Consider the following 26,132-nt stretch of genomic DNA (forward strand, 5'->3'; position numbering starts at 1 on the left):
ACATTGAATATCCCTTGGAGCATGGTTAGTTATTAATTACACTTTGGATGGTGTTTCAATACACCCAATCACTGCAAAGATACAGGCGTCCTTCCTAACTTAGTTGCCAGAGATGAAGGACACCGCTCAGGGATTTCACCATTAGGCCAATGGTGACCTTAAAACAATTACAGAGTTTAATGGCTGTGATAGGATAAAACTGAGGATGGATCAACAACATTGTAGTTACTCCACAATACTGACCTAATTGACAGAGTGAAAAGAAGGAAGCTTGTACAGAATACAAATATTCCAAAACATGCATCCTGTTTGCAACAAGGCACTAAAGTAATACTGCAAAAAATGTGTCAAAGCAATTCACTTTTTGTCCTGACAACAAAGTGTCATGTTTAGGGCAAATCCAAAACACCACATTACTGAGTACTCTCCATATTTTAAAGTATATTGGTGGCTGCATCGTTAAGGACTGGGGAGTTTTACAGAATAAAAATCCACGGAATGGCAAAATCCTAGAGGAAAACCTGGTTAAATCTGCTTTCCACCAGTCACTGGGAGATGAATTCACCTTTCAGCAACAATAACCTAAAACACAAGGCCAAATCTACGCTGGAGTTGCTTACCAAGAACACAGTGAATGTGCCTGAGTGGCCGAGTTACAGTTTTGACTTAAATCTACTTGAAAATCTATGGCAAGACCTGAAAATGGTTATCTATCAATGATCAACAACCAGCTTGAAGAATTTTGAAAATAACAAATGTTGCACAATCAGGGTGTGGAAAGCTCTTAGAGACTTACCCAGAAAGACTCACAGCTGTAATTGCTGCCAAAGGTGCTTCTACAAAGTGTTGACTCAGGGGTGTGAATACTTATGTTAATGACATATTTATTTATTTAATTTTCAATAAATTAGCAAAAATGTCAAGAGGGATATCACTTTTATTGCTCATAATACATCTGATTCCCTCCTCAGATTGGCATATTTATATAGCTATGCCTACTATAAAGGTATGAGACTGCAATCTGCCTCTGAGGTGAAATATACAGTTTTTTGTATTTCTCTCTTTGATATTGAAGGACAAATGGGTGGAGGATTGTGTCCCTGCCACACCCCCAGGCTCCAGGGCTGCAGCCTGCACCATGCCCTTTGTTAGTCTGGATGGAATACACTGTTTATTATAAAAATCCTCTCACAAGACAAAATGGTAGAGAGCAAAATGAGCAGGTCAGTGAGATCTGAAGAGCCATATGTTGGGGGGATGATGGGGGTTTGGATAATAGATTATGAGTGAAGATGAGGGGGAGAGTGTGTGTGGGAGTGAAGAGGGAGCTTTGAACTGATTGTCAATTCTACTGATTCAAACAGAAGAATTGCTAGCTCCTATGTTGTCTGGCTGCTTTGGAAATGTATGAACACTTGAAAAATTATCAACTCAAAATAGCCTCAGCAAACCTGCATCCCATAGACATAATTGTAAAATATAATAATATGCCATTTCGCTACAATAGAGCCATACTCTACCAACTGAGCTACACAGGAACACATGTATGTCATACTTCAACCTGACTTCAACGCATGGCAGTTAAGAGACTTGTAAAAATGGGCTGAGGCAGTAACACAGTAATGTACATCAGGGACATGGCTCTAATTTCATCTGGTTCCATTAAAAAATTAAACAGTAAATGACAAATGAAAACTGATTTCAAGTCTTAATCTTTTCTGCAAGGACGGATGAGGATGTCTGCCTTCATGATTCCACGCAGGATTGAGGAAAAAAATTGTCAAGTGCTAGTTTGATAGATCAATTTACGGTTGGCGCTAACGGTCTTGCTCTCCTTTTAATATGGTGCTATTTCATTCCTCTTTTTCAGTCTAACAGCAATCTATGGCACGCTTGATCTGCTTTTCATTTGATGTGTCATGACATTCTGCTTTAAATTCTGATGAGGGGGAGACCTCCTAGGCACCAGCGAAAAAGAGAGAGAGAGAAAGAGAGAGAGAGAAAGAGAGCATTATCAATTGCTATTATGTCAAACCATTTTAATGGTTATTATCAGACCATTAACATACGTTTTTTAAATTTCAGTATCCACATAGTAAATGTACTTGTTAAAGTCAACATGCTTTAAAGTGTTGTAATTCCTCAGAAATACTATTCTGGTAAAATATTCTTGTGGTAAAAATAAATGGTGGTATTTCCCTGAATTACAGGGAAAAAAGACAAATTATTTATTTGTGAGAACAAGCACATACTCCTTCCTAGCGTAGAGCAACAATGGAGAAACAATGTACTCATATGTCGTCCATAGGAAGACAATGGGGTTATTGGGCTACTCTGACGCTTGGTTCACCTTTGGGGAGGTTTCTGTTCACGTCCTAACCATCTCTCTTTGACTTCCTTCCCCTTTGTTAAACTGTGCAGCCTGGCCTGTTTTTCTCTTTCAACTACATTGCATGTTCTATGTTGTGTCATAAAGTGTGATAGAGTAAATCTCAAAGACCTAATTTGTGCGAGGGAATGTGCATCTTTGTCTGTTTTACACCACAAACAACATGTGTGCATAGCGATGCAATAAGGCTCGATAAACAGCTTTATTCATGAAAGACTGGAATCCCTGCTTTGACCCATAATTATTATCCAATAAGACATGCTGTGTGCCCATGTGTGTCCATGAACTGCTGAACAACCACCAAAACCCAAGTATTTAAGAAACCCAAAAAATGCTTTCTTGCTTGAGTTTAGAAAGGTGTGATAGACTGATACGGGCCGTTCTATTTCCTGAATCCAATTTGAAGATGAGAAGCTCCACTTAATTAAGACTTCAACATAGACCATTCAGATGACCAACCAGGTTCCAACCCAACTTGTAAAAAGAGGGAGGAAAGACTTTGAAACTACTCAAATACTGAACCACAGCAAATTTTCCAGTGTAAAAAAAGGTGTTGAGTCTGTCGACCCATATAGTGTAAAGCCTTATTCAAATATTTCCCAGAGTGCCTTGACAATCGAGTAAATTGAGTTACCACCCATGACTGTATTTGTTTGTGACAGAAACATCATTGTTGCATTCATCCATTTTTTTTGTACAATGGACTTCACCAAGTGGGATCCTATGTGAATATGTTATCATTAAAATATATATATATTTAACACCAACACTGAGATTATTTTACACCACTGAGTGTTAATTTAACTCTTGAATCAACACTAGAAATGTTACACTGAAAAATCAACACTAGTTAACACTGGCCAATTTTCTTTGGGCTATGAAAGGGACACATCTGCAGGCTTCCATACATTTCAAGAACCGTTTAGAATTCTGAAGAACTATAGATGCCATGTCAAGAACCCCACACTTAACTCAAAGGTTACGGTAACATACTGTACTTTAAAAAAAGTAACTTACAGGTAACTGGCTGCCAGTAAGCTATCTTAAACCTCTCTTGGATACGTGAGACGTTAGCGTCCCACCTCTTCAACAGCCAGTGAAACTGCTGGTCGCCAAATTCAAATACACATTATAAAAATTCAGAAAACAAAACATATTTTACATAGGTTTAAATATTAACTTCTTGTGAATCCAACCACGGTGTCAGATTTAAAAAATGCATTACGGCGAAAGCATACCTTACGATTATTTGAGAAAGTAGCCCAGCAGTCAAATCATTACAAACAGTAACCAGCCAAGTAGAAGAGTTACACAAGTCAGAAAGAGATAAAATGAATCCCTTACCTTTGATGATCTTCATATGGTTGCACTCAGCAGACATTCATTTACTCAATAAATGTTCCTTTTGTTCGATAAAGTCTCTTTATATCCAAAAACCTCCGTTTTGTTCGCACGTTTTCTTCAGTAATCCACAGGCTCAAACGCAGTCAAAACAGGCAGACAAAAAGTCCAAATTGTATCCGTAAAGTTCATAGAAACATGTCAAACGATGTTTATATTCAATCCTCAGGTTGTTTTTAGCCTAAATAATTGATAATATTTCAACCGGAAAATAACGTCGTCAATATAAGGTAAACAAGAAAGGCACTCTCTCGGTCGTGCGCATGAAAAAGCTCTGTGACACTTTAGGGTCCACTCATTCAGACTGCTCTTACTTCCTCATTTTTCAGAATACAGGCCTGAAACAATTTCTAAAGACTGTTGATATCTAGTGGAAGGCATAGGAACTGCAATTGGAGTCCTAAGTCAATGGATACTGTAATGCCATGAATAGAAAACTACAAAACCAACAAAAAAAACTACTTCCCGAATGGATTTTTCTCAGGTTTTCGCCTGCCAAGTCAGTTCTGTTATACTCAGACACTATTTTAACAGTTTTGGAATCTTTAGAGTGTTTTCTATCCAAATCTACCAGTTATATGCATATCACATCTTCTGGGCCCGAGAAGCAGGCAGTTTAATTTGGGCATGCTTTTCATCCAAAATTCCAAATGCTGCCCCCTACCATAGAGAAGTTAAAAACAACTGGATTTTTTTACTGTGTAATGTTATATTTGACATAGTGTAAGTGCTTGTCTGCAGCAGGGCCTTTTGCATATTTTTGGGTGGGGGACTCTTGAAAAATATTGTTATTGTTCATAACACACACACAGGAGCAGAAATATGTCATTACACTTTGAAACTGCTGTCATACTTTATTTGGCATTAAATCCTTATGAGACATTCCCACATTTTTGAAATAAATCACATCTATTTTTTATTTTTTTTAATCTCAATTCACACATATTAGAGACAACTTCAAGTCAATTTGCAAGTGAAAGTGTATTGGTTGAAATTAAGATGTTTAGCCAAGGGATTAACCAAAATAGTTCAGTGGATTTATCCAAATTATCAGCCAATAAATTAAATAATATGGCTAGTGTTTGCTCACTAGCTGCTGGCACTTTGTTGAATGGAATACCACGGGTGAATCATTGTTTTCATGCAAATTGGCTACCGATATTAGGAGTGTGACTTCTTAACCTAGAGCTAGTTTGGCAGGCAAAAAGCACATACTGCATTAATCAGATTGGATTTATTTTCAATTAAGTTGAATTAAAATCCTTTTTTTAAAGTAATTGTTTACTGTATATGTCTCAAGGAAGTTTTCCGTGTTGTTTTTGTGATTTTAGGTACTGCGGATACACAAAATGAGTTAATCATCAGGATGCGTATTTGCACTCAGGCACTGTTGAGGGGATTAGGGTTCTGGTTGCCATCCAAATATCAGCTTCAAAGCAGATTCTGAAACATACCGTAAATGGATGTCATTGTTTCTGACAAGATTGTTACTGTGTGTATTCTGACAACAATGGAGTCACTGTTGATAGACACACCAAACAAAGGAAACATAAAAACATTTCAAATCAAATCAAACTTTATTTGTCAGATGCGCCAAATACAACAAGTGTAGACTTTACCGTGAAATGCTTAACCAAGAGTGCAGTTTCCATCTACCATCAGAATTTCTTTGATAGAATTCTGTTATTAGCATTGAACATGTACACTGAGTAAACAAAACATGAAGAACCCCTGCTCTTTCCATGACAGACTGACCAGTTGAATCCAGGTGAAAGCTACGGTACCTTATTGATGTCACTTGTTAAATCCACCTCAATCAGTGTAGATTAAGGGGAGGAGACAGGATTAAAGAAGGATTTTTAAATCTTGAGACAACTGAGACATGGATTGGTTATGTGTGCCATTCAGAGGGTGAATGGGCAAGACAAAATATTTAAATGCCTTTGAAAGGGATATGGTAGTGTGTGCCAAACGCACAGGTTTGTGTCAAGAACTCCAACGCTGCTGGGTTTCACGCTCAACAATTTCCTGTGTGTATCAAAAAAAGTCCACCACCTGCGATGGGAAGCATTGCAGTCAACATGGGCCAGCATCCCTATGGAACGCTTTCACACTTTGTAGAGGCCACGTACAGCCGAATTGAGGATATTCTAAGGGCAAAAGGGGGTAGGGTGCAACTCAATATTATGACGGTGTCCCTAATGTTTGGTATACTCAAGTGTATATTTGGACACGGCAAATTCTCCAGTGTCTGGCTGACCTGGTTTTTACCAATCTGCCTGGAAGATTTGTACTGGAGTGGGTCTTTAAAAGACCACCTGCCAGAATTCGATTTTATGTTGGGCCTATAAGAACTAGAACACTAACTGGGCCTGCCTGTTGAAGTAGACCTGTGTAAAATGTACAACCTGCTTAATCGGAATGACTTTTGAATAAGTTTGTTTCGTTTTCAATTGTATGTTTGCTCACTTTGTTTGAAGTAAATCACTGGTTTACGTATCCTACTCCACCCTTCCACGAATGCACACAGACAGCACGAACGCAAGCGCCAGACTCTTGTGGCTGTCCTGAACGAGGGGGCGGTGGGGTGTCGTCGCGTCATATCACCCGCCTCGCTCCCATTGGCCGACACTACTCACCCGACACAGCTGTGATTGTTTTCTGCAGAGGAAGCCTGTCTCTGCTATGAGGTCTGCTGTTAGGAATGATATAGAAGCTTTTTCTCTCTCACCCAAACGATGATGTGACCAAACACGGTGATAACAGTCTGAGAGCAGCGAAACGCACAGCATTGTCGGATGAACAAAGTCGGGTCTCGCTCGATCAGCCAGTGTGAACGTCTGGAGATCAAGGTAAGAATAGATCAATTATATCTGCTTTGCTATTGTCAATTGATAGGCTAATCATAGTGAGATTGTGGCAAATCAGCTTGAGAAAAGCATGGGCTACAAAGGTCAGTCTGCTCTAGACATCAACAGTCTTGGATTAGATGCAATTTAATGAGGCATACCTGTGTTAGCTACAATCTAATAACGCATCTGTTGTTCTCCAGCGCCGAAGTGCCAAATGCCAAGACTAGAAGAACACTGCTGGAGACGCTCCTGTACATCGAGGGTGGAATCTAAGAATTATTATAGGGAAAACTGGGTCGCATCGAAGGCTGAAGAAATGATGTCAATTATCACATCAGTGCTTAGCAATGTATACGGATCGCTGCACAGTGTGCAAACAGCAAACTTAATCAGACGGGGTCTCGTCCTTTTCACCGTGGGAGTATTTCTTGCATTGGTGCTCAACTTGCTACAGGTTCAAAGAAATGTGACTTTGTTTCCCGAAGAGGTGATGGCAACTTTGTTTTCATCGGCGTGGTGGATTCCCCCTTGCTGCGGCACGGCAGCTGGTGAGTTGTTACTTTTCTAAAACCTATAGTTTATCATTCTGTTTGAATGAATGAGTTTGCTATGTAGGCCTACTTCTAATTTGGAGAAAGGAATGTGAATTGGGCTTTTAGGGGGGAGCTTGTGTGTTTCATGATGCCATTATTGGCTACCAACTATAACCTGGACTACATAATCATTTATAGTTTTTTTCCATCATTATCATTGTTATTATCTATTATGTAAGTGTTCTCGCAGCCACGAGGCCATATAATGATGAGTGTTTTGTCTGGAAAAAACATACAGTAGTATTTATATTGCCCTCCAATGCTCCAATAGGCTTCCCTAGAAACAGCCGGACAGAGAGTCATTAAGGGTGTGCTGTGTTTTCATTGGCTGCTTTCATAACGGGTGAGCTGTGGAGGCGGTCCATAATTGGCTGTTGCTTCGAACATGCCACTATCGAAAAAGAGAAACAAGTTAGTCGTGTGCACTGTGTAGTCAGAATTAAATACATTATTTTCACCACCAACCCGTCCATGTTCTTGAGAAGTAGGCTACAATGGTTCACACTGAAAATAAATACGAATGTAAAAAATGTTGGAGACAATTGATCCAACGTTTTTATTTCAGTGATAGACTACAATGTTCCAGCCTTATCTTTTATCAGTCGGTTGCAGACATGTTTGTGCAAGGACTGATAAGAGAGAAATAATCATGTGTGCCTGAAAGTGAAACTAGAAAGCAATCATGTTTGTTTCATTTCTGCCATTTTCTACCCCCAAATTGAAACTCAAAGAAATTCAAAATGTTCAAGCCCTTACAAATCAAACTGGCTCATGTTGTTTTATGTAGGCTATTCAGTGATGTACTAACTCAAATGTCCTTTCTGCAGCTGTTGTTGGCCTGCTATACCCCTGCATCGACAGCCATCTAGGAGAGCCCCACAAGTTCAAAAGGGAATGGGCCAGTGTCATGAGATGCATTGCAGTATTTGTTGGCATCAACCACGCCAGTGCTGTATCCTTTCTATAACAATGTCACAATGTGCACTCTCATGTTATCTCCAATCTAGAGACGGACTGGCACATATTCACACCAGTGATGTTTATCACGTCCAGAGCTTAAACAAGGATGTTGTGGACTAATTAATGTGTAATACATAGATGAGTAACATTCTGTGATTAGTTTGATATACACTCCTTTTTGGGGGCCATAAGCAAGATTTGGTCGGGAGGCCCCCCCACCTTGCAGGCAAAACGTTTTAATGCCCCCTCTTGGCAATGGATCTTGTTTATTTTTTTTGTGCACAAATGTATTTCCTGCAATTCTACACATTTTTCCATGGGGTGTATAGAATGTGTTGCAGTTTTAAAGGACATTTTCTGCAATTCTTCACATTTGGCCATTACGTATTCCATGTTCATATGATATCTGTGTGAGATGGACAACAACAAAAAAATCAATGGGGGCCCCTGGAGGTCAGGGCCCCTGAGCACATGCCCTGCATGCCCGGTCGTTAATTTGGTGATGATTAGGCCTACTGCAAGGTTTAGATAGCTGGCTAGACTACCTTACCTAGCAATTGAGAGACTGGCATAGCAAGTGGGAAACTGCTGATGCACCACCAAATTTTTATAAGTTGAGACCCAGATGGAGTTCCTTGTTTTAGGTCGAGGGCCCCCAAGCGACCTCTGGGCCAAACGCGCAGCATGTAGTCTGCGTATAGGAAGAGGCGGCACTGTACACTCCATTGTCGTTTTGCTACTTTTACGGCCTTGAAGGCAATTAATCTAGTGTCAGTGGGACAGTGGGTGGAAGTCCCAACTGCATTCCTGCTTGTTTTGACTCCTTGACATACTTTCTAGGTATGTATGGAACTTAGTTGCTTCAAAACATACACTGCTTGTGCCACCCACACTAACGCTTTGATGCAACAGTCAAACAAATACAATCTTTTTTTAAACATATTTTAAGGGATTTTTTTACTGAGAGAGGATCACAGATAGGGAGAGGTTGTGGGTCAAAGGGCAGTAAGCTCGATTGGAACCTATGCAAACAAATAGTCGTATTTTGCACTTAACTGCTCCATCTCACAGAAACTAGACTTTGCCAATAATGTCCAGCTGTCCCTGACCCTGGCTGCCCTGTCCCTGGGACTATGGTGGACGTTTGACCGCTCGAGGAGTGGCTTCGGCCTGGGCATTGGGACGGCATTCCTTGCCACCGTTATCACACAGCTGCTGGTCTACAACGGTGTATATCAGTAAGTCAAATCCCGCTTTTATTTTTCCATTTTACTCTAAGAGCCAATTTATGCTTGATCCGAAAATGTGGTCAGAGACTCTGTGTGGAGGGTGTGACGCAATTACGGAGCCACGCAGAGACCAAATTGAGCTCTGTGCTGCATCGCTGTGCACCTCCCAAATGTTGTAACAATGCAGAGGGCTCCGTATATACAGTTGAAGTCAGAAGTTTACATGCACCTTAGCCAAATACATTTAAACTCAGTTTCACAATTCCTGACATTTTAATCCTTGTAAAAATTCCCTGTTTTAGGTCAGTTAGGATCACCACTTTATTTTAAGAATGTGAAATGTCAGAATAATTGTAGAGAGAATGATTTAATTCAGCTTTTATTTCCTTCATCACATTCCCAGTGGGTCAGAAGTTTACATACACTCAATTAGTATTTGGTAGCATTGCCTTTAAATTGTTTAACTTAGGTCAAAGGTTTTGGGTAGCCTTCCACAAGCTTCCCACAATAAGTTGGGTGAATTTTGGCCCATTCCTCCTGACAGAGCTGGTGTAACTGAGTCAGGTTTGTAGGCCTCCTTGCTCGCACGCGCTTTTTCAGTTCTTCCCATAAATTTTCTATAGGATTGGGGTCAGGGCTTTATAATGGCCACTCCAATACCTTGACTTTGTTGTCCTTAAGCCATTTTGCCACAACTTTGGAAGTATGGTTGGGGTCATTGTCCATTTGGAAGACCCATTTGCGACCAAGCTTTAACTTCCTGACTGATGTCTTGAGCTGTTGCTTCAATATATCCACATCATTTTCCTCCCTCATGATGCCATCTATTTTGTGAAGTGCAGCAGTCCCTCCTGCAGCAAAGCACCCCCACAACATGATGCTGCCACCCCCGTGCTTCACGGTTGGGATGGTGTTCCTCGGCTTACAAGCCTCCCCCTTTTTCCTCCAAACATAACGTTGGTCATTATGGCCAAACAGTTCTATTTTTGTTTCATCAGACCAGAGGAAATTTCTCCAAAAAGTACAATCTTTGTCCCCATGTGCAGTTGCAAACGGTAGTCTGGCTTTTTTATGGAGGTTTTGGAGCAGTTGATTCTTCCTTGCTGGGCGGCCTTTCAGGTTATGTCGATATAGGACTCGTTTTACTCTGGATATAGATACTTTTGTACCTGTTTCCTCCAGCATCTTCACAAGGTCCTTTGCTGTTCTGGGATTGATTTGCACTTCTCGCACCAAAGTACGTTCATCTCTAGGAGACAGAACGCGTCTCCTCCCTGAGTGGTATGATGGCTGTGTGGTCCCATGGTGTTTATTCTTGCATACTATTTTTTTGTACAGATGAACGTGGTACCTTCAGGCATCTGGAAATTGCTCCCAAGGATGAACCAGACTTGTGGATGTCTACAATTTCTTTTCTGAGGTCTTGACTGATTTCTTTAGATTTTCCCATGATGTTAAGCAAAGAGGCACTGAGTTTGAAGGTAGGCCTTGAAATACATCCACAGGTACACCTCCAATTGACTCAGGCTAATTGACATCATTTATCAGAAGCTTCTAAAGCCATGACATCATTTTCTGGAATTTTCCACGCTGTTTAAAGGCACAGTCAACTTCGTGTATGTAAACTTCTGACCCACTGGAATTGTGATACAGAGAATTATAAGTGAAATAATCTGTCTGTAAACAATTGTTGGAAAAATGTACTTGTGTCATGCACAAAGTAGATGTCCTAACCGACTTCCAAAACTATAGTTTGTTTACAAGAAATTTGTGGAGTGGTTGAAAAACGAGTTTTAATGACTCCAACCTAAGTTTGTAAACTTCTGACTTCAACTGTAGCTCCTCATTGAAATGATTGGTTAATGGTAGGTGGGGGGGCGAAAGGTCCTGTATATAAACACGGAAACCCACTTCCTTGACAATTTCCTTCACAACAGCTCTGCGAAGCGCAGTAAGTTTGAATGTTCTGACTTCTGCAGAGGCCGTATCACCGTAAATGCTGCACGGCCAATGCAGACATCAGATTGACAATGCAGCACGAACTGTCAAAAATGCATGGATAGGATATTTTGGTGAGATAATAATAATAAATGCCGTTTAGGAGACTCTCTTATTCAAAGAATACATTTTTCATATGGGTGGCACCAATAGGGAATGAACCCATATTCCCGACGTTGCAAGTGCCATGCTCTACCAACTGAGCTACACAGGACCATATTATTATGTTATTATACAACGGGTGGGTCTAATCCTGAATGCTGATTGATTAAAACCGCATTCCAGCCGGTGTCTATTCCACAAGTTGCCACAGGCATTTTAATGTCATAGATTTAGCCGATTTACTCTGTTCCATCTGACTGCGAAATCCATTGTCTCATCAGCCCAGCCAGGCAATTTATAAACTTGATCTCCACTATAAAATGCATCAAGACATTATCTCACATTTCTATTAGACTAACATTTAGTTTTCAACAGCGGAGATTTGTATAAACCTTGCTGTCTGTCTTCCTGACATTTGCAACATTGTTTCAATATTTAAATTCGATCTCCTGCTGACCTATAGTAATGAACGTGTCAGGATGAGACAGGCAGAGTCAATCATGAATCAGCTGGCATCATTTTTATGGATATATACAGAAAATGTCAATTGACACATCTAATTTGCAGTCTTTCCAGCTTTAGTTTGAAGTGATTGTGTTACTATGACTGTGTTGTTGGCTAGCTCCTCTGAACAACATTGTCCTGACGAGTGAGCACATTTTCTATGCCAGGTGAAATCGCGCCTCATTGGCTCATTTTTATGGACGTATCCAAAAAAATTCACTAGAAAACAGCTTATGCAAATGCAGCTACTTTGCTGTTATTCTGTCAGCACTTTTTGACTTGACTGTAAGTTAGCCGTAGTTGGCTAGGTAGCAAGCAAGGCATAAGAACGTTGCCAGCCAGTATGGCAATGGAACATTTAGAACGAACGACTGGGTCGCGTCCATAGATACAGAACAGCAACCTTAGATTTGTGTCGGGACTATATCTTGTGGAAGGATTAAATAGTATGAATAAATTAATCAAAATATGTCAATCATTATTTGAATATGTTGGTAACCCGTTGTATAAAAGTGATAATACCCTCAAAGCCAGTATTTGGAGGATATTGGCACGGTTTGCAACAACACCTACCTTTTCGTGGACATTATGGTATCATTACTTACCTTAAGGTTTGAGAATGGCCAGTGAATCAAATGAGGTGTCTTTTTAAGAAAAGATGTATATCTCCTTTGTGAATTACGTATTTAAGTATATTTTCTGGAACTGGTCCCAGTCACCTGATTCCATCAAAGAGGATCTGACAGATGAAATGAAAGCAATTATTTTGGAGTCCCCCGTGCCTCTACGCCCAATTATTGGCCCTCCTACCTGCCTCTGTGGAACCTCTTCAGAAATGTCCTGGGAAGGAGGAGCACTCTGTTGCTTCAGTGAGGGACTTACAAAGAGCTGAGTTCAAAAGGGCCTCCGCAGCTTCTGTTGAGTAAAGGGAAGAGAGAGAGAGATGAGATGGAGAGGCAAGATGATTTTATATTTTTACCAAACTTGAATAATGCTGCTTTTCCCCCTTCCCGAGATCTGTGTTTAACTTGCCATTCCTGTTTTAGGACTCGACGTGTCTTATTTAAGGCTAAATTTGACTAATGGGGCAGATATTTCATTTACTCCTATGTTTTTTTCCTCCCTCTCTTGTAGATACACGTATCCAGACTTTTTGTATGTGCGCTCTTGGCTTCCATGCATATTCTTCTCGGGAGGAGTGACTGTAGGAAACATAGGACGCCAGCTAGCCATGGTAAGTCCTGCCCCCTCTTTTCTTAGTCAAATTCTTCTGGATTGTAAGCACGTTAACACATTGACATGTTTATGTGGTACAAACTTTTGTGAGAGAAAAGGCCTGACACCACAGTGTCGGCTATAATGCCTCTATCAGGTGTACGCCCGAAGTCTGCCCTTATTCTGTGTAGAATTCTTCACGGTCATGTCCGTTATTCAGTTTGACTCGATTTAAAAAGTGTGAAAACAGATTGAGCAGGTTGTTTTGTTTTTCACAGTAGCGAGCCAGTCCTAGAGCCAGTCCTAGAGCCAAATGTGTATCAAAGGGTCATTTGCAGCTTGTTGTGTTTGTTTGATGGGGTTTGAAATGTTGGCAGTTGGCACGAGCCCTTGCTTGCTCTTCCTTTCGTTTTTTTCTCACTCTTGATTGCGCTCTCTCTCTCTCTCTCTGTGAGATGAATTAAGACTGTTTAACTTTCATTCAGTCTTTTCAAACTTGCGTCTTCATGTCTCTCGATAAACCAGCGATTGAACTGTTGAGACGCTGACTAATACTTTTTGATATGACACACAAAATAAAATAAAAATGGCTCCACCCAGCTTTTTGTGCTTCCGAAAGTTTGAAATGGCTGAAATATTGTCTTAATAAATAACATTATTGAAAGTGCTAAAAGCAATGTGCTGTTCCTTTAGTCCTTCATCAGTAGCCTATAACTGTTTATGGAGCCAGTTATACTGTATATAACTGGTTGTATAAGGCCAAATAAATTAACTGAACAGAGCCCCTGTTCTAAGTTTTGGGATGTATGTTCCACATATGCTTAGCACGTGAGTGAGTGCTCTGACGGGATGTTCTAAATCGAGAGGAACGGGGAAGTGAGAGGGAGCACTTTTTCTTCCAGACTGTATACAGTTAAGGGAGCCCTAGAGGACGGAATATCACATTTTTACTACAACCCCAACGTAGGAGAATCTTCTCACAGCTATGCCTATACATAGGACCCCATGATCCACTTTAGAATAGTCCTATAGTCTACAGTAAAGGACTCAGAACTGAGCCTTAGGTAAAAGTCATCAATAATGTTCTAATCTAATCCCCATTGTGGATGATACACTGAGTGTACAAAACGGAACGCCCGGATTGCAAGGACCCATAACAAGGAAAGGTTGAAGGGCAGCACCATGGGAGTTAGTCGTAACAGTATGTCTGTGTCCCAAATGGCACCCTGATCAAAAGTAGGGTGTAGGGTGCCCTTTGGGACGCAGACATCACCACTATACCTCCTATATTTTCCAAGATAGAATAAAACGGCATTTTAGTGGTCAAAATTCAGAATAAAATAGCATCTACACTGAGTGGACAAAACATTAGGAACATGCTCTTTCCGTGACAGACTGACCATGATCCCTTATTGATGTCACCTGTTAAATCCACTTAAATCAGTGTAGTTGAAGGGGAGGAGACCAGTTAAAGAAGGATTTTTAAGCCTTGACAATTGAGACATGGATTGTGTATGTGTGCCATTCAGACAGTGAATGGGCAACATAACATATTTAAGTGCTTTTGAATGGGATATGGTAGTAGGTGCCAGGCGCACAAGTTTGAGTGTGTTAAGAACTGCAACGCTGCTGGGTTTTTCACGCTCAACAGTTTCCTGTGTGTGTCAAGAATAGACCACCACCCAAAAGACATCCAGCCAACTTGACACAACTGTGGGAAGCATTGGAGTCAACATGGGCCAGCATCCCTGTGGAATGCTTTCGACACCTTGTAGGGGCCATGCCACAACGAATTGAGGCTGTTCTGAGGGCAAAAGGTGGTGCAACTCAATATTAGGAAGGTGTTCCTAATGGTTTTGTGCACTCAGTGTACAATTAGGCAATAAGGTGTGGAATATGGCCAATATACAGGCAACGCAGATTACCTGGATACAGCCCTTAGCAATGGTATATTGGTCTTATACCACAAACCCCAGAGGTGCCTTATTGCTATTATGAACTGCTTACCGACATAATTAGAACAGTAAATTGTTTTGTTTTGTCATACCCCTGGTATACGGTCTGATATACCATGACTTTCAGCCAATCAGTATTCAGGGCTCGAACCACCTGGCTTATAATATATGCCATTTAGAAGACGCTTTTATTGATTGAGACATTGTACATGATATTTGAACATGGGGTTTCCCCTCTCTCCCTTCAGGGTGGTGTCGAGAAACTGCACAACGACTGAACAGAGATCAGCTGAAGAGGAGCGAGAAGAACGGCAACCAATACGGAGAACCAGCATAATGGAACCAAGTCCGACATCATGGGGAGAGACATTTCAGTTTGAAAGAAAACAGACTCTCTTATTTTTTTTGACTACTTTTCTGTGCATTATAACAAAGAGCTAGCCAGAATCTCCTTTACCTAATGTGCCATGACTTCTGCACCTCTTGGTGGCCAAAATACCTTTCCCCATCCCTGTTCGGGTCCAGATAGCATGAGGTTATAAGTTAGCCACTAGGCTATCCGTGTTAGGGTCCAAATAGCATTAGGCTAGCTTCTAGCCACTAGCTCCTCACTCACTATGGCAGGACAGTATTTTACCTTCCAGTTCTTCGAAATGAAAAGTGAACTGGTTTCAGAGTGAACTATTTGCTTTTTGCTGGTGTGTGAGTGCACGCGTGCGTGTGGATGTGTGGAGGTCTTAACAGAACACGTGCGTGTGGAGGTCTTAACAGAAAAGACGAGGAAAAAAGGTGGAAATGTTTGCTTTTTTGTTATGCCCGAGTACAAAATTATCATAAAAGGGAAATGTTTCAGAGCTGTGCAAAAATGTCTGACGCGACCAGCAGTATGTCACTGATGACATGTATTGTATGTTCCCAATATTGTATGTAATTCACCAAAATAAGTATTTATCTGAGAAATTAGAATGCCAACACCTATAACTCCCAAACCAAATACATGAGATCGCAAATGATGTGACCATGTTTTGAACGAATATACTATGATGCTACAATAAGTTAGCATATTCATAGTTGCAGTAAAATAAGTAATGATAAAAAAAGGCACCTGAATATGATCTGGTGTGAAAGCTCACCTTTTGGCTGACTTCCTGGACATGGTGTGCCACCTGGACTTGACCTATGAACCCTCAAATTAGTATATGAATGGTTGATTTTCCATTTAAAGTTTTCCAGGCCAGGCATTAAAGTTTGGGAACATACATTAAGAGAAGGAGAGAGACAGGACATTTTTATTACGGCCTAGAGGATTTGCAATCTGTGATTGCCTTTGTATTATACAATTGAGTGCTTTTGTCACTACCATACCAGTTCAGTTGTATTACTTGTATATAATTATATATCGCTTACATGTATAATCTCTTCCCTTTATAATCACAGGTATTACCACACTATACCTATTTAGTTCGATTAGTTGGGGGTCTAGAGGAATAAAAGTGCAATCACATATATACCTGAGCCGATTACTCTTCCGTATTTATTATTTCTGTAAATGGTTAAGAGGTGAAACTCTGGAATTATATGCAGTGTGGATATAGAAAATTAGCAGAAAATTAGCAATAACAGCAGTGTTTGTAAAAAAAGAAATAAAAAGTGTCAGAGATTACTTGCCTTCTTAGACTGTATACCAATGACTATTCTCACCGTGAGGAGAATACAAAAAAACATTGTGTCAAACCGTTTGTAAAATCTCGTAGTAGTTCAACATTTGTAAATGGGAAGACGGATGTATTTATTATTTAAAACATTTGGTGGCGTATAGATCGCAAAGTGGTTGCTTGGTACACCTGGTTCGGTTTGAATCTGCTCAAATTCAGGCGTTTGTCCCAGATGACACCCTATTCCCTATTGGTGGGTTAACTGACAACGTCACAAAAATGACGTGGGCACTTCCATGGGGCAGAAGTCAGCGTGTTGTTTTGATTTTGGATGACCAGATTGCTAGCGCAAATGACAAACTGCCATGTGGGGAATCGTAAGTGGCTCGTTTCAGCTCTTTTTATATTGTTCTTTAATACGTGTTTTGATTGATTTCATGTCAGTGCTAATATGGCCAAAATATACTAGCTAGCTAACCAACAACTGTAACGGTGTACTTCAGAGACGACAAGTGCTCATTGTGCAAATATATTTCTGTTTTCAATAAACATTGTAGAAGAAATATAGTTTACATGTTGTCAACAACATAAGCCAACCCAATCTGCTTTGCCCCATAGTTGCGCACTCGTCGGTTTTGTTGCTAAACAAACAACCCGTCTATGTAGTGCACTATTGAACAGCGCCCTTATGGCCCTGGTCAAAAGTAGTGCACTATATAGGGAATAAGGTTCCATTTGGCAAGCAGTCCAGGTGTGCTGCTGGGAGAAAAGATAGCTTTATTATTGGGGTGGTTGAAGCACCTATTATTTCAATATGTAGAGAGTGTGAGTGAGTGTGTGTGTTTCTTTTATGTCAGCTGTGTATAATTTGTATTACCTTGAATCCAAGTGGAAAAATAAAAAGATACTCCTAGTGATGTGTGTGCTTCTACTTTGTTGCGCCCACATATCTTAGCGGAAGGAAACTAGACAGATACAATATGTTTTGTGTGCACTAATCTTTTGAGCCCAATGCATGCAGTATTTGTATGAGAGTTTACCCCTTTGGTAACGTTACCATCGGAAAATGTAATTGATACAGACAAGGTATGCAAATGTGACATTTTTTTTTTTAAACGTACTAATATTGAGTTGCACCCCCTTTTTGCCCTCAGAACAGCCTCAATTCGTCGGGGCATGGGCCCTACAAGGTGTTGAAAGCGTCCTACAGGGATGCTGGCCCATGTTGACTCCAATGCTTCCCACAGTTGTGTCAAGCTGGCTGGATGTCCTATGGGTGGTGGACCATTCTTGATACACACAGGAAACTGTTGAGTGTTCAAAACCCAGCAGTGTTGCAGTTCTTCATACACTCAAACCGGTGCGTCTGGCCCTACTGCCATAACCCCTTCAAAGGCACTTAAATATTTTGTGTTGCCCATTCACCGTCTGAATGGCACACATACACAATCCATGTCTCAATTGTCAAGGCTTGAAAATCCTTCTTTAACCTGTCCCCTCCCCTTCGTCTACTCTGACTTAACAGGTGACATCAATAAGGGATCATAGCTTTCACCTGGATTCACAGACCACTAATAAGTCCGGGATCCTTGGGACATCCCTACCTCATTGAAGTTGAAATGTAAAATGGTAAAGGTTAAGGTTAGAGTAAGGGTAGGTGTTAAGGTAAGTGTTCAGATTTAAGCTAATGCTTAAGTATAATAAGAGTTGCTGAGAAACATAGTGAGTCATCTCTCTCTGGTTGTACAAGGACAATAAGTGTTATCGGGAGAAACTATTGTATGGTTAGATTATAATAATCACAAAGTGCAGTATTATAGAGGAAGAGGAATACTTTGTCTGTTTTCATTCAGAGAATGGATTTTTTCTCTTCCATTTTAATGCTCACTGCCCTAATTCTCACTTGACCTGGCGTTGAACTCCACATATGTGTACAAGACTGGATGACAACAAGAATTCCTGCCACTTAATTACTGTGTCAAGATGACCTCTACAGCAATGGTTTTCGAATGTGCTGCTCTATTGGAAGCTTGGTTAGCCCGGCTTGTTATTGTTGCGTCTACGGCAGGGGAAGCTGAATAGAGCAAGACAGTATTTTGTCTGAGGCCCTGTCAGTCTCAACTCTCATTATAATGTACTCTGCTTTTTTCCCCTTTTCTTCCACCCCCCTATCAACCCTCCCAAACCCGCCGCCCTTCCTGAACCTACAGTATATACACTTGCCTGTCACTAGGATCACTATCATAAGGGGGAACACCCTCTCCCCCTCCTGACACGCCTTTCTGGAGAGCAGTCTTCTATTTATACCTAGCAGGGGACTGACAGTTAACCTTTTGCACTGGGGACATTTCTGGGAATGAGTCCAATTTTCGGTCTGAATTCGGCCCTCGTTCTGAGAGCGTCGGGTCTCTCCCAACAGGGCAGCGATCTAGCGCCACGGCTACGCTCCCCCTCTTATTAATGTCTCCTCTTCCACTCAGGCAGAATAATTGGCGACGCCTCAACCCCTTTCATTTCCACCCAGAGCTGACTGAAGGACTCCATTAGACAACTGCTCTCTGCCAACACAAATCTCTCTCGCTCTCCTCTTCCTACAGTGGCTTGCGAAAGTATTCACCCCCCTTGGCATTTTTCCTATTTTGTTGCCTTACAACCTGGAATTAAAATTGATTTTTTTGGGGGGGGGGTTGTATCATTTGATTTACACTTTGAAGATGCAAAAAAATATATATTGTGAAACAAACAAGAAATAAGACCAAAAAAAATAAACTATTCACCCCCCAAAGTCAATACTTTGTAGAGCCACCTTTTGCAACAATTACAGCTGCAAGTCTCTTGGGGTATGTCTCTATAAGCTTGGCACATCTAGCCACTGGGATTTTTGCCCATCCTTCAAGGCAAAACTGCTCCAGCTCCTTCCAAGTTGGATGGGTTCCGCTGGTGTATAGCAATCTTTAAGTCATACCACAGATTCTCAATTGGATTGAGGTCTGGGCTTTGACTAGGCCATTCCAAGACATTTAAATGTTTCCCCTTAAATCACTCGAGTGTTGCTTTAGCAGTGTGCTTAGGGTCATTGTCCTGCTGGAAGGTGAACCTCCATCCCAGTCTCAAATCTCTGGAAGACTGAAACAGGTTTCCCTCAAGAATTTTCCTGTATTTAGCGCCATCCATCATTCCTTCATTTCTGACCAGTTTCCCAGTCCCTGCCAATGAAAAACATCCCCACAGCATGATGCTGCCACCACCATGCTTCACTGTGGGGATGGTGTTCTCGGGGTGATGAGAGGTGTCGGGTTTGCGCCAGACATAGTGTTTACCTTGATGGCCAAAAAGCTACATTTTAGTCTCATCTGACCAGAGTACCTTCCATATGTTTGGGGAGTCTCCCACATGCCTTTTGGCAAACACCAAACGTGTTTGCTTATTTCTTTCTTTTAGCAATGGCTTTTTTCTGGCCACTCTTCTGTAAAGCCCAGCTCTGTGGAGTGTACGGCTTAAAGTGGTCCGATGGACAGATACTCCAATCTCAGCTGTGGAGCGTTGCAGCTCCTTCAGGGTTATCTTTGGTCTCTTTGTTGCCTCTCTGATTAATGCCCTCCTTGCCTGGTCTGTGAGTTTTGGTGGGTGGCCCTCTCTTGGCAGGTTTGTTGTGGTGCCATATTCTTTCCATTTTTTAATAATGGATTTAATGGTGCTCCATGGGATGTTCAAAGTTTCAGATATTTTTTTATAACCCAACCCTGATCTGCACTTCTCCACAACTTTGTCCCTGACCTGTTTAGAGAGCTTCTTGGTTTTCATGGTGCCGCTTGCTTGGTGGTGCCCCTTGCTTAGTGATGTTGCAGACTCTGGGGCCTTTCAGAACAGGTATATATATACTGGGATCATGTGACACTTAAATTGCATGCAGGTGGACTTTATTTAACAAATTATGTGACTTCTGAAGGTAATTGGTTGCACCAAATCTTATTTAGGGGCTTCATAGCAAGGGGGGTGAATACATATGCACGCACCACTTTTCAGTTTTTTATTTAGTATAATTTTTTGAAACATGTTATTTCTTTTCATTTCACTTCACTTCACCAATTTGGACTATTTTGTGTATGTCCATTACATGAAATCCAAATAAAAATCCATTTAAACTACAAGTTGTAATGCAACAAAATAGGAAAAACGCCATGGGGGATGAATACTTTTGCAAGGCACTGTATCTATTTCCTCTGCCTCACTCTCTCCCCCATGTGACCTACTTGTTGTGTGTATGTATTGACATGCATGTGTAACTGAAAGATGTGCACACACACACACTACATGTTAAGTGTATGTAAATTGTAAAGTACTTTGTCTGTAATGTCTTTTTCGTTATATGTCGGACCCCAGTAAGACTAGCTGTCGCCATTGGCGCCGGGTGCTGGGGGATCCTAATAAATCAAATCCAAATCTCTCCTCTGCCTCACGTCCGCTCATACATAAAGGAGTTAGAAAACAACACCGGTCCTGACGCAGTGCCCCGAGGGCCAACTTGCCCCGATACCTGACAGTTGGCCTATACATATTACGGTACCTTATTATGCTCCATCTACCTCAGGTGGGGGTCAAAAGCCTATCGTATGTCATCTCAATCTTCTCTGGGGGAGGCCTTAATGTTGTAATGATTGTGTACCTGATTATGTACAGTGAACATGAGTCATCATTTCTCAGTTATAGCCAACTCCCGATGAATGCACGTTGGCAAGATGCACAGTCCAAATTTCAACAACAACAAAAAATTCACTGGCCCTGCAGGCATTCATGACACCGCCAAGCCATCACATAAGGAACACCAGACATTACAAACAAAATAACTGGTGGTGGTAACAGAGGAAAAAGAATAGGCTATAAAATGTCAACCGTCTGACTGAAACATACAAGGGTGCCCGTCCCAAATGGCACCCTATTCCCGATTTAGTGCACTACTTTTGACCAGGGCCTCTGGTCAAAAGAAGTGCACTATGCAGGCTATGGGGTGCCATTTTGGGACTCAGCCACGGTCTTCTCTACAGGACAGATTCTCCACAGGGGCAGTCGTCTGCTGAGAGACGTGGCGAAGCTCCAGCGCTGCCTATTTGATCTGAAATCCAGACAGCATCCCTAGACAGTCCGGGAAGGGTTAGTGAAGTCATTATACACTGCTCAAAAAAATAAAGGGAACACTTAAACAACACAATGTAACTCCAAGTCAATCACACTTCTGTGAAATCAAACTGTCCACTTAGGAAGCAACACTGATTGACAATAAATTTCACATGCTGTTGTGCAAATGGAATAGACAAAAGGTGGAAATTATAGGCAATTAGCAAGACGCCCCCAATAAAGGAGTGGTTCTGCAGGTGGTGACCACAGACCACTTCTCAGTTCCTATGCTTCCTGGCTGATGTTTAAGTCACTTTTGAATGCTGGCGGTGCTTTCACTCTAGTGGTAGCATGAGACGAAGTCTACAACCCACACAAGTGGCTCAGGTAGTGCAGCTCATCCAGGATGGCACATCAATGCGAGCTGTGGCAAGAAGGTTTGCTGTGTCTGTCAGCGTAGTGTCCAGAGCATGGAGGCGCTACCAGGAGACAGGCCAGTACATCAGGGGACGTGGAGGAGGCCGTAGGAGGGCAACAACCCAGCAGCAGGACCGCTACCTCCGCCTTTGTGCAAGGAGGAGCACTGCCAGAGCCCTGCAAAATGACCTCCAGCAGGCCACAAATGTGCATGTGTCTGCTCAAACGGTCAGAAACAGACTCCATGAGGGTGGTATGAGGGCCCAACGTCCACAGGTGGGGGTTGTGCTTACAGCCCAACACCGTGCAGGACGTTTGGCATTTGCCAGAGAACACCAAGATTGGCAAATTCGCCACTGGCGCCCTGTGCTCTTCACAGATGAAAGCAGGTTCACACTGAGCACGTGACAGAGTCTGGAGACGCCGTGGAGAACGTTCTGCTGCCTGCAACATCCTCCAGCATGACCGGTTTGGCGGTGGGTCAGTCATGGTGTGGGGTGACATTTCTTTGTGGGGCCGCAGAGCCCTCCATGTGCTCGCCAGAGGTAGCCTGACTGCCATTAGGTACCGAGATGAGATCCTCAGACCCCTTGTGAGACCATATGCTGACACATGCACATTTGTGGCCTGCCGGAGGTCATTTTGCAGGGCTCTGGCAGTGCTCCTCCTTGCACAAAGGCTGAGGTAACGGTCCTGCTGCTGGGTTGTTGCCCTCCTACGGCCTCCTCGACGTCATTTGCACAACAGCATGTGAAATTTATTGTCAATCAGTGTTGCTTCCTAAGTGGACAGTTTGATTTCACAGAAGTGTGATTGACTTGGAGTTACATTGTGTTGTTTAAGTGTTCCCTTTATTTTTTTGAGCAGTGTATGTACCCCTCATCAACATGAAACTGGCACATACCCACCCCACAGCCATATGTAATTCAACTGGGTGACTGGATAGATCAACACACTACACCATAAAGGATATTTTATTTACGGCTGTTAGCAGGTAAAACCACCAGGAAGACCTTTGGGATGTTATTTTGACTTGGGACACATTGGGTTAACTTTCATGCCAGTAGATGTTATATGTTATGCAAAGCAGAAAGATTTTATGATTTTAAGATGTTTTAACAGCAAATCAGAAAAATCCTATACGTTCTATTATGGAGATTCTGAAGAGACATTTTTAGAATGTAGCCTATAGTATCATTTGTGGTGCAGCTGATGCTCTTTGTGTGTGTGTGTGTGTGTGTGTGTGTGTGTGTGTGTGTGTGTGTGTGTGTGTGTGTGTGTGTGTGTGTGTGTGTGTGTGTGTGTGTGTGTGTTTCTCAGAGCACACTGGAGTGGCTGTGCCCCCTCACCTGGAGTTGACTCAGCGGGGGTGGAACCTGGCAGTGGGGCCTGTCCTGTCTCCCCCTTAACTGTCAGCCAGCTAAGCCGGTGATACACATATAACTCTCCCAGGCCCTATCATATACACTGACGTGCACCAGCTTTGATGTTCTCCTCAGTGCTCCCTCTCTCTCTGGGAGCGCTAAGTGCTTCTAACTGAACTGGTCCCGCTAGATGGGAGTTTTTCTCCAAATTACTTTTTGGATGTTTTCAAATTAAAGGCATGTATTAGTGGCCTACATTTCAAAGATGGAGATGAAGACATTTCTCCTTCTGCTCTGAGAAAATTACAAACATATGGGGGCATGTGTGAGAGAGAGATTGAAGAGAGATGGAGAGAGAGAGAGCAATATATGAGAGAGAGAGAGATATGGAAGAGAGATGGAGAGAGAGTGATATATGGGAGAGAGAGAGATGGGAGAGTGATATATGAGAGAGAGAGATATGGGAGAGAGATGGAGAGAGAGTGATATATGGGAGAGAGAGAGAGAGAGAGAGATGAGAGAGAATATTGGCCTATGTGCCCTAAATTTCCTGACTATCGATTATATGAGACCAGACCAAACATTATGATATAAAAGGACAAAACCTGAGAACAGGACAACAAGGCAAGATGCAATAACAATTCAGTGTTGATTGCTTTTGTAACCACCAGATGACAGTATTTATCCTCAGTTTGTCTGGACATCATTGACTTGACAGCTGTGGACCCCTAGTGGTAAGGCTGACAATATCAACCACTGTCTTGGCTGGAGACAGGACAAGGAGTCAACTGTCAACAAATAGTTGTTGGGATGATTACAACTTGGACAAGAATGACTGACTTGTTTCTTAACCAAATGCACACACACGCAAAGATATTGGACATCTGTTCAAATTAAGAGAACATAGACATATACTATTGAATCACACAAACAGATGAAGTGGACTGCAGAAGGAAAGGGCAATAGGATTCCATCCTATCCCAGAGCAGCATACTTGACAACCAAGGTTAGTCATTTAGCAGTGTGTACTAACGAAACTAGCCTGATAGACTCAGGAAATGTAAATATCTAGCCGTGATCCGTGTGTATATGTTATCATCTGAAAGACAGATTGATTGGTTGACAAGTATTTGGGAATTGAATTGGAACCTGATTTGGATGAACGAATGAAAAGATAGACAGTGTCCTGATATTTCAGTTTCTCTAACTGGTATTATTCCTATACATGTGTGCGTGTGCGTGTGTGTTTGTGTGAACTGCCAGCAGCCCATTTTCAGTCAGTGAGTACACATGCAGTGGCATACAAAGTCATACTAAAAAGCACAGCTTGACAGAAAACACCACTAATGGCTCCAGGGAACTCCAGTTTTTACAATTAACTGTCACAATTCAAGAGGAATACAAATGCATTCAAGGGAACACCCAAACAGTGCCTGCGTCCCCAACAGCAACCTATTCCTATTTAATGCACTACTTTTGACTAAAGCCCCTTAGAGATATAAGGAAAAGGATGCCATTTGGGACAGTCGGTGAGTCACACACATCTCAAAAAGGTCAAATGTAAGAATTTGAAAAACAGCAAATGTCCTCGTCTCTGTCTTTTAATAAAACAGCATGGTGGGCCGTTCAGGTCTACTGAGTCTACATTACACTAGATCTACACTATATATATACAAAAGTATGTGGATACTCCTTCAAATTCGGCTATTTCAGCCACACTCATTGCTGACAGGGGTATAAATTGAGAATACAGCCATGCAATCTCCATAGACAAACATTGGCAGTAGAATGGCCTTACCAAAGAGCTAAGTGACTTTCTTTCAATGTGACAGCATCATAGGATGCCACCTTTCCAACAAGTCAGTTCATCCTCGATTGCAACACTCACTACCGAGTTCCAAACTGCCTCTGAAAGCAACAACAGAACAATAACTGTTCGTCGGGAGCTTTATTAAATGGGTTTCCATGGCCGAGCAGCTGCACACAAGCCTAAGATCACCATGCGCAATGCCAAGCGTCGGCGTAAAGCTCGCCGCCATTGGACTCTGGAGCAGTGGAAACGTATTCTCTGGAGTGATGAATCACGCTTCACCATCTTGCAGTCCATCGGACGAATCTGGATTTGGCTGATGCCAGGATGAAGGTACCTGCCCCAATGCATAGTGCCAACTGTAAAGTTTGGTGGAGGAGGAATAATGGTCTGGGGCTGTTTTTCATGGTTCGGTCTAGGCCCCTTAGTTCCAGTGAAGGGAAATCTTAACGCTACAGCATACAATGACATTCTAGACGATTTTGTGCTTCCAACTTTGTGGCAACAGTTTGGGGAAGGCTCTTTCCTGTTTCAGCATGACAATGCCCACATGCACAAAGCAAGGACCATACA

The 26,132-nt window shown here is 41.8% G+C and overlaps 1 protein-coding gene across 1 annotated transcript; it reads left to right on the forward strand.

Annotated features, from left to right (window-relative positions):
* Nucleotides 1–6,436: 6,436 nt before the first annotated feature.
* LOC120051172 (insulin-induced gene 1 protein-like) lies at nucleotides 6,437–17,766 on the forward strand. Its single transcript, XM_038997892.1, has 6 exons — nucleotides 6,437–6,642; nucleotides 6,843–7,190; nucleotides 8,063–8,187; nucleotides 9,267–9,433; nucleotides 13,163–13,262; nucleotides 15,447–17,766. Exons 2-6 carry the CDS (start codon nucleotides 6,857–6,859, stop codon nucleotides 15,474–15,476), a joined length of 756 nt encoding a protein of 251 aa, XP_038853820.1. The 5' UTR covers nucleotides 6,437–6,642; nucleotides 6,843–6,856; the 3' UTR covers nucleotides 15,477–17,766.
* Nucleotides 17,767–26,132: the final 8,366 nt, after the last annotated feature.

Source organism: Salvelinus namaycush, chromosome 7, assembly GCF_016432855.1.
Source record: "Salvelinus namaycush isolate Seneca chromosome 7, SaNama_1.0, whole genome shotgun sequence".
NCBI classification, from domain to species: Eukaryota; Metazoa; Chordata; class Actinopteri; order Salmoniformes; family Salmonidae; genus Salvelinus; species Salvelinus namaycush.